At 39.2% G+C, this 12,543-nt stretch overlaps 1 protein-coding gene across 1 annotated transcript in view; it reads right to left on the minus strand.

Moving 5' to 3' along the window:
* LOC128664108 (potassium voltage-gated channel subfamily KQT member 1-like) overlaps positions 1-12,543 on the minus strand; it is a 327,070-nt gene that overhangs the window by 135,822 nt on the left and 178,705 nt on the right. The window contains exons 8-11 of the mRNA XM_053718799.1: positions 7,360-7,470; positions 5,314-5,409; positions 1,261-1,389; positions 912-1,107 (exon numbers count right to left, since the gene is read on the minus strand). Coding sequence (XP_053574774.1) covers positions 912-1,107; positions 1,261-1,389; positions 5,314-5,409; positions 7,360-7,470 — 532 coding nt within the window. The remainder of the gene's footprint in view (positions 1-911; positions 1,108-1,260; positions 1,390-5,313; positions 5,410-7,359; positions 7,471-12,543) is intronic.

Here is a 12,543-nt window from a genome sequence, read left to right on the forward strand (position 1 = left end):
GAGACTGCTATCACTGGAACAGGCTGAGATGGCTATCACTGGATTAGGCTGAGATGGATATCACTGAAACAGGCTGAGACGGCTATCACTGGAACAGGCAGAGATGGCTATCACTTTAACAGGCTGAGATGGCTATCACTGGAACAGGCTAAGATGGCTATCACTGGAACAGGCTAAGATGGCTATCACTGGAACAGGCTGAGACAGCTATCACTGGAACAGGCTGAGACAGCTATCACTGGAACAGGCTGAGACAGCTATCACTGGAACAGGCTGAGACAGCTATCACTGGAACAGGCTGAGACAGCTATCACTGGAACAGGCTGAGACAGCTATCACTGGAACAGGCTGAGACAGCTATCACTGGAACAGGCTGAGATGGCTATCACTTGAACAGGCTGAGATGGCTATCACTGGAACAGGCTAAGATGGCTATCACTGGAACAGGCTGAGATGGCTATCACTTGAATAGGCTGAGACAGCTATCACTGGAAGATACTGAGACAGCTATAATTGGAACAGGCTGAGACGGCTATCACTGGAAAAAGCTTACTGGAAGTCAGCCATATCCACTTCCAGGAATCCCCATGAACTGTTCATCTGATGATAAATGCCTTGCCCTGTGGATATTGACTCTGTACTCGTGTCTCATACACAATTCTATCTGTAGCATGTTGTGAATATGTTCCTTTTGTAACTGTGATAGCCACATTGCTGCATCACACATGATACTCTTTGTGGCAGTGTTTCACCCACAGACTCTTCCTCTCAGGGAACAAACATACTATTTCTGTAATGTGGTGCCATAGTATCATGTACGTTTCCACCTCCATTACACTGGCTAATACAGATTGCTTTGTTTCTATTCTAAGGTTGCACACATTTCTCACTACTCACTGAGCTATATTTACCTGGCATTCCCTGCATTATCATATCTCTCTTTTCCCCCTCTGGGTGAGGATATGTGATATTAGGCACAGATAGTGCATTTTCAGGAGCACAGCTCCGGGTTGCCCGGGTTGACAGAGAGCGGCACAGGGGAGACTGGGGGGGACTTGTGGGGGTCATACATGTCTCTTGTTTGTTCTTCTTCTTAGATCTTCTGTTCTGAGGGAACAGCAAAAAAATCATTAATGTCCTAATAATGCCATTCCAACAAAATTGTCTGTAGTTGGTAATACATTTAGAGGAATATTTATACAAACATTTGCAGTCCTCTATTAAATAAATAACATATATCATTGACATGGACTCCCGGACCTGTCTGCGTATGCTGGGACTGGTTGGTGTGGGAATGATCTTGCCAGTCTGCTCTGGGGGAGTAAGATAGATTTTCCATGTGGCTGTAGAGTTGTAAGATTTTTCAGCAGCATAACATCTCCAGAGAGTCTGCATAGAAGAAAATTAATTGTGTTATAAATAAAATAATTTATATAACCAGTACACATTTGGATAGTTGTTAACCAGGTGCAAGATGCAAATTGTCATTATGCCGTTCAAATCCTTCTTAAATTACTCAGAATTAACAATATTCAATATTAACTGCATAATTTGTATTTAACCCCTTAGTGACCAGGGTTAGGGACCAGGGCTATTTTTACATTTCTGCAGTGTTTGTGTTTAGCTGTAATTTTCCTCTTACTCATTTACTGTACCCATATATATTATATACTATTTTTCTTGCCATTAAATGTACTTTCTAAAGATACCATTATTTTCATAATTTCTTATAATTTACTATACATTTTTTTTATAAAATATGATGAAAAAATTGAAAAAAAAACTCAGTTTTTCTAATTTTGACCCCCAAAATCTGTTATACATCTACAACCACCAAAAAACACCCATAGTAAATAGTTTATAAATTTTGCCCTGAGTTTAGATATACCCAATGTTTACTTTGCTTTTTTGTAAGTTATAGAGCAATAAGTACAAGTAGCACTTTGCTGTTTCCAAACCATCTTTTTTTCAAAATTAGCAATAGTTACATTGTAACACCGATATCTGTCAGGAATCAATAAATAACCCTTTACATGTATACAGGGAGTGCAGAATTATTAGGCAAGTTGTATTTCTGAGGATTAATTTTATTATTGAACAACAACCATGTTCTCAATGAACCCAAAAAACTCATTAATATCAAAGCTGAATAGTTTTGGAAGTAGTTTTTAGTTTGTTTTTAGTTATAGCTATTTTAGGGGGATATCTGTGTGTGCAGGTGACTATTACTGTGCATAATTATTAGGCAACTTAACAAAAACAAATATATACCCATTTCAATTATTTATTTTTACCAGTGAAACCAATATAACATCTCAACATTCACAAATATACATTTCTGGCATTCAAAAACAAAACAAAAACAAATCAGTGACCAATATAGCCACCTTTCTTTGCAAGGACACTCAAAAGCCTGCCATCCATGGATTCTGTCAGTGTTTTGATCTGTTCACCATCAACATTGCGTGCAGCAGCAACCACAGCCTCCCAGACACTGTTCAGAGAGGTGTACTGTTTTCCCTCCTTGTAAATCTCACATTTGATGATGGACCACAGGTTCTCAATGGGGTTCAGATCAGGTGAACAAGGAGGCCATGTCATTAGATTTTCTTCTTTTATACCCTTTCTTGCCAGCCACGCTGTGGAGTACTTGGATGCGTGTGATGGAGCATTGTCCTGCATGAAAATCATGTTTTTCTTGAAGGATGCAGACTTCTTTCCTGTACCACTGCTTGAAGAAGGTGTCTTCCAGAAACTGGCAGTAGGACTGGGAGTTGAGCTTGACTCCATCCTCAACCCGAAAAGGCCCCACAAGCTCATCTTTGATGATACCAGCCCAAACCAGTACTCCACCTCCACCTTGCTGGCGTCTGAGTCGGACTGGAGCTCTCGTGCCCTTTACCAATCCAGCCACGGGCCCATCCATCTGGCCCATCAAGACTCACTCTCATTTCATCAGTCCATAAAACCTTAGAAAAATCAGTCTTGAGATATTTCTTGGCCCAGTCTTGACGTTTCAGCTTGTGTGTCTTGTTCAGTGGTGGTGCGTCTTTCAGCCTTTCTTACCTTGGCCATGTCCTCTGAGTATTGCACACCTTGTGCTTTTGGGCACTCCAGTGATGTTGCAGCTCTGAAATATGGCCAAACTGGTGGCAAGTGGCATCTTGGCAGCTGCACGCTTGACTTTTCTCAGTTCATGGGCAGTTATTTTGCGCCTTCGTTTTTCCAAACGCTTCTTGTGACCCTGTTGACTATTTTGAATGAAACGCTTGATTGTTCGATGATCACGCTTCAGAAGCTTTGCAATTTTAAGAGTGCTGCATCCCTCTGCAAGATATCTCACTATTTTTGACTTTTCTGAGCCTGTCAAGGCCTTCTTTTGACCCATTTTGCCAAAGGAAAGGCAGTTGCCTAATAATTATGCACACCTGATATAGGGTGTTGATGTCATTAGACCACACCCCTTCTCATTACAGAGATGCACATCACCTAATATGCTTAATTGGTAGTAGGCTTTCGAGCCTATACAGCTTGGAGTAAGACAACATGCATAGAGAGGATGATGTGGTCAAAATACTCATTTGCCTAATAATTCTGCACTCCCTGTATATTTTTTTAGCAGACAACCCAAAGTATTGATCTAGGCCCATTTCATGCCACAATTTCACCGCCAAATACAATCAAATAAAAAAATTGTTAACTTTTCACAAACTTTAGGTTTCTCACTGAAATTATTTACAAACAGCTTGTGCAATTATGACACAAATGGTTGTAAATGCTTCTCTAGGATCCCCTTTGATCAGAAATAGCAGGCATATATGGCTTTTGCATTGCTTTTTGGTAATTAGAAGACCGCTAAATGCCGCTGCGTACCACACTTGTATTATGCCCAGCAGTGAAGGTGTTAATTAGGTAGCTTGTAGGGTTAATTTTAGCTTTAGTGTAGAGCTCAGTCTCCCACCTGACATATCCGACCCCCTGATCCTTCCCTGACCCTCTCAAACAGCTCTCTTCCCTCCCCCACCTCACAATTGTCACCGCCATCTTATATATATTATTTTTATATATATAATGCAGTGTTGGATCCCCCCTTAGCCCCCAACCTCCCTGATCCCCCCCCCCCCCCCACAAACACCATCTACATTTTTGCTGCCATCTTGGGTAGTACACAGTTTGGTAAAAATTTTGCTTTTTTTTATAAATAATAAAAATACCCAATTTTTCTGTAGTGTAGCTGCCCACCCTCAATACCCTACCCTAACCCCCTCCCCCCCAGATAGCTTTCCCAACACTTATTCACCTCTCCCTCCTTCCCTTACACTTCATATTATACTGTAGTGGTCCCACCCACTCCTGCCCCCTCACGCACGTTCCCTCCCCCTCGCGCATGCTCCCGGACCTCTAATCCCCGCTTACCGGAACTGCATTAGTGATGGGTCGCCCATCCGCATCCCTGCTATCCCTCACACACCACCAAAGATCGGCACCATTGCTGGCTGATGCAGAGAGGGCCACAGAGTGTCTCTCTCTGCATCGGTTGTTTAAAAAAGGGTATTGCAGGATGCCTCAATCACAATTTCTTCCAGCGCTTGAAACCCCTGAGGCACGTCCTTGGTCGTTAAGGACCGTTTTTGTAGGACGTGCCTGGCATGTCCTTGGTCATTAAGGTACACAGTAGTTTATGAAAGCAACAGCATAATTCAAAGGTTCCCCTATGCATCTATTGTGAAATGAATATCACAGCATTGGCGAGTGGGCTGAACAGGACATTTCTTGGTTGTGTAGGAAGATTCTTTATAATTTGTATCGGAATGATGTAAGCATATTACTCCTTTACGTCTCACGATTTTATCTTATAGGCTGGCGAGTTTGTTTCAAAATACGTATTATGTTTATGAAAGTGAAGGAGAGAAACATGTTTGTGAAACTAGAAATGATTGCAAAGTAAATTATGCTGAAAAAAAAGTGTAATTTGATTTCAATATGCTTTAAAATTTTTGCTAACAGTGCTGGGTGCTCCCTGTCACATTTACTCTTCCCTGCAAGAATCTTCATTCTAGTGAGATGCAGTACTTTCTAGGGAGGTAAGCTCCCGACTCACAGGGAATTTCTGGTTTAGTGCCTTTTTCTTATGCGAGGGACGGTGTGATGTTACTCGCCATGCTGCCAAATTTTAGATCATCAAACCCTTTGTAACTACTGTTTTCACATCTGCAGATTATTGTTTTATTGTTTAACACATATTTACAGGAAATTTCTGTATTGGCATTAATATTGCAGGGTATTATTCTACTCAAGCCGTTGCTCAGTTACCTGGATTAGTGAAGCTGCTGCAGGGATCTGTCGGTTGAAATGTTTTTGACGTTGTTTCTGCTGAACTTTGAGAGCAAAACCAGATCCCAGAATCCCCTAAAACAAAAAGTTATCAACATCACAAGGATTAAAATTTCAACTGTAATTGTTTTCCAATGTCCAGGGCCCCTATTCCAGTTTTTGCTCAAACCAATGAATGTTTTGCTTTTTTTTTATATTTGTATACAATTCCTTCTTTGTTATGGTACTGTCAGATAATCTCTTTCTAGTAACCTCACTTTCACTTTCGTCTGATGACACTATTTATTCCTGAATTAAGAACCAACAAACATGCATGAGAAAACACTGAAATCAGAATCCATCTCTGAAAAAAATCACAAGTGTGCTACTATACATGTTCCATAGTGTTCCATAATGTCTCATTAGCGCACCAAAACTCATTTTTAAATTCTGCATTTACTACTGATAACTTAAAGGGTTATTTAACACAATTTTTTTCTTTCAAGATTCAGATAGAGGGGCATATTTCTGATTGTGCGAGGGGACATGATCCGATATAGCGGATCATGTCCGTTGCACATCAATAAATGCCGACAGCATACGCTCTCTGCATTTATCATTGCATCAGAAGTTCTTGCGAACTGCTGGAGGGGGTGTCAATCAACCTGATCGTATTTGATCGGGTTGATTTCTGTTGATTTTTGTCCGCAGCCTCAGAGCAGGTGGACAGGTTATGGAGCAGCGGTCTTTAGACAGCTGCTTCATAACTTCTGTTTCCATGCTCGCCGGAAACACGGGGCATCAAGCTCCGTACGGAAATATGCCCCAGAGTATGCGAGTTTAAGCAACTTTCTAATTTACTCCTATTAACATTTTTTTCTTCATTCTCTTACTATCTTTATTTGAAAAGAAGGAATCTAAGCTTAGGAGCCGGCCCATTTTTGGTCCAGCACCTGGGTAGCGCTTGCTGATTGGTGACAAAATGTAGCCACCAATCAGCAAGTGCTATTCATGGTCCTGAATCAAAAATTGGCCAGCTCCTAAACTTTCATTCAGACATAAGAATTCAAATGATTTAATAATACCACCTTATAACACAATCACCTTTTTTTAATTAAATTAAAGGAACAATGTGATATGAGTTAATTGTATTCAAAGATGCAGCATGAAAACATGGTAAAATAGTCTGAGCTCTCTCTCCTACCCCCACTTGAAGGTTGATTTTTGCTGTGGCCTCTTGCTCACATAGCTTTTCTATATAGCCAATACTGTAGTATTGACATTTTCAGTGTAGGTGGCAGTTTCAAAATTAGGCTATTTGTAAAAAAGTTTATTATTCTCCAGAAGGTAAACTGTACCAAATGGAACACACTAAAGGAAATAACATGTTACGGTACCATTTCCTTTTAAAGATCTTGATGGTAATTTAACAGATTATATTTGAGCGTACATGAGGTCTTCTAACAGGTGTGATAAACCCAATATCACTCGTACGCAACAGTTAGCGAGCAACTTGTAATCTGGCCCACCATATCTGACTGGCTTTTACATTGAACATGTGTGGTACTTCAACATAAAAGTGTTTTAATGGCAGCTATGTTGCTCTGGCCAACATGTAGTTCTCAAAATCAGAAAGCACTTTAAATTCCTGATGTGAATCAGTCTGATATTATCTAACTTTAACTCTTAAAAACAGCTGTTGGACCTAGTATACAGGACCCATCAAGTCAGATGTTGTGGTTAATACATTTTGTATATGGTTATTGTTGCACACCTAGTACATTATTATTTAGGCTATTCTTACCAAAATCATTATACTCTTATGTTGTTATGTTTGCTGTACTGGTCAAGTTAATCAGAATATCAGAATTATAATCATTATTGGTTTAATGTCGAAACACTAAGCTATGACACATTTACTCACTCTGAAAATGATTTAAACACTAGTGTTACTATTTTATATTTTATGAACACAGTATGGAATTGGTTTTCCTAATGACATTATGAGACTGATAGTACATGTAGGCTTTGTATATTTTTACTTACGGCTGGCAGAGCAAAGAAAGAGATGGCAAAAACAGAGAAGCAGGAGGCAATGGTCTTCCCAATCCAGGTCTGTGGGACTTTATCCCCATATCCAATGGTCGTCACAGTGACCTACAGAGCACAAAACTGAGCAAAGTCAAACAATTGTATTTATACCAATATATATATAAAACAAGGAAAGGTATATCAATTTATAAAACAAGCACTTATTTAATGTCACCTACTGCAAGACAGTGAATATTATGTGGGTTGTGATTTAATGAGTTGCTTTGTTGACTTGAAACATTGCTGTTTAATGTTAATATAGAGAGTGCACTTACTGTCCCTTTATACTGGTAGATTATTAAATTCATGCCTGCTTATGTGTACAGAAAAAGACTATTTTCTTTACATGTTGCTATGTATTTCCCATGTCTTTCTTTATTTAAGGTCTTTTTATTTGGAATGTTTAATCAGAATGCGGTTTCACTTCCTTGTATTCCTCCACCTCACAGTGTCACCTCACTCATACTCTTGTCTGTTTATTCTGAAAAGAAATTTAGCACAAGGAGCAACATCTGCTGTTGTTGCCATGAGTACAGGAATTATGGTGCATGTCAGGACAGTAGGTTGACTTGATAAAGCTAATTGATTTCTGTTTTCCCAGCGCTTCTCAGTAATACAGAGATATAAGGTAATCTAATATCAGTTCCAGGTTTGTGAACCATTCAGATATTGCAACACTGTGTGACATTAATAGGAATAACTTTAACACTTTGCTATACCACATCATCATTTTCTCTACACATTCCAATTATTCCATTATAGGAGACCATAGATGCACTGTCAAATAATATATCTGAGTGATGCTTTATGTTACATAAATTCAAACCAGGATCCATATAACAAAGAGCAGAGAATCACCCAAACATACGGCTAGATTACGAGTTGTGTGTTAGGGTAAAAAAGCAGCGTTAAGAGGTCCTAACGCTGCTTTTTTACGCCCGCTGGTATTACGAGTCTTGAAGGTTTAGGGTCACCGCACACTTTTTTGGCCTTACCGCAAACTGACTTACGTAAACTTCGTAAAGTCTATTTTCAATGGGACTTCCATAGCGCCGGTATTACGAGTCTGTCCTGGGAGGCCAAAAAGTGAGCGGTACACCCTACTCTGTCAAGAGTCCTAACACATTTAAAAGTCAGTAGTTAAGAGTTTTATGGTACAACGCCGTAACATAAAACTCATAACTAAAGTGCTAAAAAGTACACTAACACCCATAAACTACCTATTAACCCCTAAACCGAGGCCCTCCCGCATCGCAAACACTATAATACATTTTTTAACCAATAATCTGCCGCTCCGGACATCGCCGCAACTATAATAAACATATTAACCACTAAACCGCTGCACTCCCGCCTCGCAAACATTAGTTAAATATTATTAACCCCTAATCTGCCGTCCCTAACATCGCCGCCACCTACCTACATTTATTAACCCCTAATCTGCCGCCCCCAACGTCGCCGCCACTAAGTCTAACCTAACCGCCACTAAGTCTAACCCTAACCCTAACACCCCCTAACTTAAATATAATTTAAATAAATCTAAATAAAAATTACTATAATTAACTAAATTATTCCTATTTAAAACTAAATACTTACCTATAAAATAAACCCTAAGCTAGCTACAATATAACTAATAGTTACATTGTAGCTAGCTTATGGTTTATTTTTATTTTACAGGCAACTTTGTATTTATTTTAACTAGGTAGATTAGTTAGTAAATAGTTATTAACTATTTAATAATTACCTAGTTAAAATAAATACAAAAGTACCTGTAAAATAAAACCTAACCTAAGTTACAATAGCACCTAACACTACACTACAATTAAATAAATTACATAAATTAAATACAATTAAATAAATTAAATTAAATTAGCTAAAGTAAAAAAAAAAAACACTAAATTACAGAAAATAATAAAGAAATTTCAGATATTTAAACTAATTACACCTAATCTAATAGCCCTATCAAATGAAAAAGCCCCCCAAAATAAAAAAAAAACCCTAGCCTAAACTAAACTACCAATAGCCCTTAAATGGGCCTTTTGCGGGTAATTGCCACAAAGTTATCAGCTCTTTTACCTGTAAAAAAAAAATACAAACAGTAAAACCCACAACCCACACAACCAACCCCCCAAATAAAATACTATCTAAAAAAACCTAAGCTCCCCATTGCCCTGAAAAGTGCATTTGGATGGGCATTGCCCTTAAAAGGGCAGTTAGCTCTTTTGCGGCCCAAACCCTAATCTAAAAAATAAAACCCACCCAATACACCCTTAGAAAAACCTAACACTAACCCCCTGAAGATCAACTTACAGTTCTGAAGACCCGACATCCATCCTCAAGGAAGCGGCAGAAGTCTTCATCCAACCGGGCTGAAGTCCTCAATGAAGCCGGGAGAAGTCTTCATCCAAGCCGGGCGAAGTGGTCCTCCAGATGGGCAGAAGTCTTCATTCAGACGGCATCTTCTATCTTCATCCATCCGACGCGGAGAGGCTCCATCTTCAAGACATCCGATGCTGAGCATCCTCTTCAAACGATGGCTTCTTACTGAATGACGGTTCCTGTAAGTGACGTCATCCAAGATGGCGTCCCTTAGATTCCGATTGGCTGATAGAATTCTATCAGCCAATCAGAATTAAGGTAGAAAAAATCCTATTGGCTGATGCAATCAGCCAATAGGATTGAGCTGGCATTCTATTGGCTGTTCCAATCAGCCAATAGAATGCAAGCTCAATCCTATTGGCTGATTGGATCAGCCAATAGGATTGAAGTTCAATCCTATTGGCTGATTGCATCAGCCATTAGGACTTTTTCTACCTTAATTCCGATTGGCTGATAGAATTATATCAGCCAATCGGAATCTAAGGGACGCCATCTTGGATGACTTCACTTAAAGGAACCGTCATTCAGTAAGAAGCCGTCGTTTGAAGAGGATGTTCCGTGTCGGATGTCTTGAAGATGGACCCGCTCCACGTCGGATGGATGAAGATAGAAGATGCCGTCTGGATGAAGACTTCTGCCCGTCTGGAGGACCACTTCGCCCGGCTTGGATGAAGACTTCTCCCGGCTTCGTTGAAGACTTCGGCCCGGTTGGATGAAGACTTCTGCCGCTTCCTTGAGGATGGATGTCGGGTCTTCAGAACTGTAAGTTGATCTTCAGGGGGTTAGTGTTAGGTTTTTCTAAGGGTGTATTGGGTGGGTTTTATTTGTTAGATTAGGGTTTGGTCCGCAAAAGAGCTAACTGCCCTTTTAAGGGCAATGCCCATCCAAATGCCCTTTTCAGGGCAATAGGGAGCTTAGGTTTTTTAGATAGTATTTTATTTGGGGTTTGGTTGTGTGGGTGATGGATTTTACTGTTGGAGGGGTTGTTTGTATTTATTTTTCAGGTAAAAGAGCTGATTACTTTGGGGCAATGCCCCGCAAAAAGCCCTTTTAAGGGCTATTGGTAGTTTAGTTTAGGCCAGGGTTTTTTTTATTTTGGGGGGGCTTTTTTTATTTTGATAGGGCTATTGGATTAGGTGTAATTAGTTTAAATATCTGTAATTTGTTTATTATTTTCTGTAATTTAGTGTTTGTTTTTTTTGTACTTTAGCTAATTTAATTTAATTTAGGTATTTGTATTTCATTTAGTTAATTTAATTAATTATAGTGTAGTGTTAGGTGTTATTGTAACTTAGGTTAGGTTTTATTTTACAGGTACTTTTGTATTTATTTTAGCTAGGTAGTTATTAAATAGTTAATAAATATTTAATAACTATTTTACCTAGTTAAAATAAATACAAACTTGCCTGTAAAATAAAAAATAAACCCTTAGCTAGCTACAATGTAACTATTAGTTATATTGTAGCTAGCTTAGGGTTTATTTAATAGGTAAGTATTTAGTTTTAAATAGGAATAATTTAGTTGGTTATAGAACTTTTTATTTAGATTTATTTAAATTATATTTAAGTTAGGGGGTGTTAGGGTTAGACTTAAGCAGATTAGGGGTTAATAAGTGTAGGTAAGTTGCAATGACATTGGGGGCGGCAGATTAGGGGTTAATAAATATAATGTAGGTGTCGGCGATGTTGGGGGCAGCAGATTAGGGGTTCATAACTATAATGTAGGTGGCGGCGGTGTCCGGAGCGGCAGATTAGGGGTTAAAAAATATAATGCAGGTGTCGGCGATGTTGGGGGCGGCAGATTAGGGGTTAATAAGTGTAAGATTAGGGGTGTTTAGACTTGGGGCTCATGTTAGGGTGTTAGGTGTAAACATAAAATGTGTTTCCCCATAGGAATCAATGGGGCTGCGTTAAGGAGTTTTACGCTGCTTTTTTGCAGGTGTTAGACTTTTTCTCAGCCAGCTCTCCCCGTTGATTCCCATGGGGAAATTGTGCACGAGCACGTACGATCAGCTCACCACTGACTTAAGCAGCGCTGGTATTGGAGTGCGGTAAGGAGCTCAATTTTGCTCTACGTTCACTTCTTGCCTTTTAACGCCGGGTTTGTAGAAACTCGTAATACCAGCGCTGCAGGTAAGTGAGCAGTGAGACAAAACTGCTCGTTAGCACCGCACAGCTCAAAACGAAAAACTCGTAATCTAGCCGATAGTGTAGCGTACTCTTGTGATATTTAGAACAAAACAGATTGAATTTAGAGGGATAATAAGCCCAAAATGTTTCTTTCATGATTCAGAGAGAGCAAACAAATTTAAACAACTTTCTAATTTACTTCTATTATCAATTTTCTTTGTTCTCTTGGTATCTTTTGTTGAAAGCTGGGACGTAAGTTTAGTGCTTTCTGGAGCACTATATGGCAGCAGTTTTGCAAGAATGTTATCCATTTGCAAGAGCACTAGATTGGGAGCACTATTTCCTGCCATGTAGTGCTCCAGATGCCTACCTAGGTATCTCTTCATCATAGAATATCCTAGGTACAAAGGAAATTTGATAATACAAGCAAATTGGAAACTTTTTTTTAAAAAATCGTATGCTCTGTCTGAATCACAAAATATATATTTTTTTGAGTTTCCCTGAGATCCCTTTAATGATTGTAAACAAGGGATAATGTTCCCACAAGGTTTGCTATGGTTCAGGGTTCTAATTACAAGTTAGGTATCTGTCATTACCAGACTTACATCTCAAGATCTCACCTCTGTCCCCTTAA

The sequence above is a fragment of the Bombina bombina genome, chromosome 6 (assembly GCF_027579735.1).
Source record: "Bombina bombina isolate aBomBom1 chromosome 6, aBomBom1.pri, whole genome shotgun sequence".
Taxonomy (NCBI): domain Eukaryota; kingdom Metazoa; phylum Chordata; class Amphibia; order Anura; family Bombinatoridae; genus Bombina; species Bombina bombina.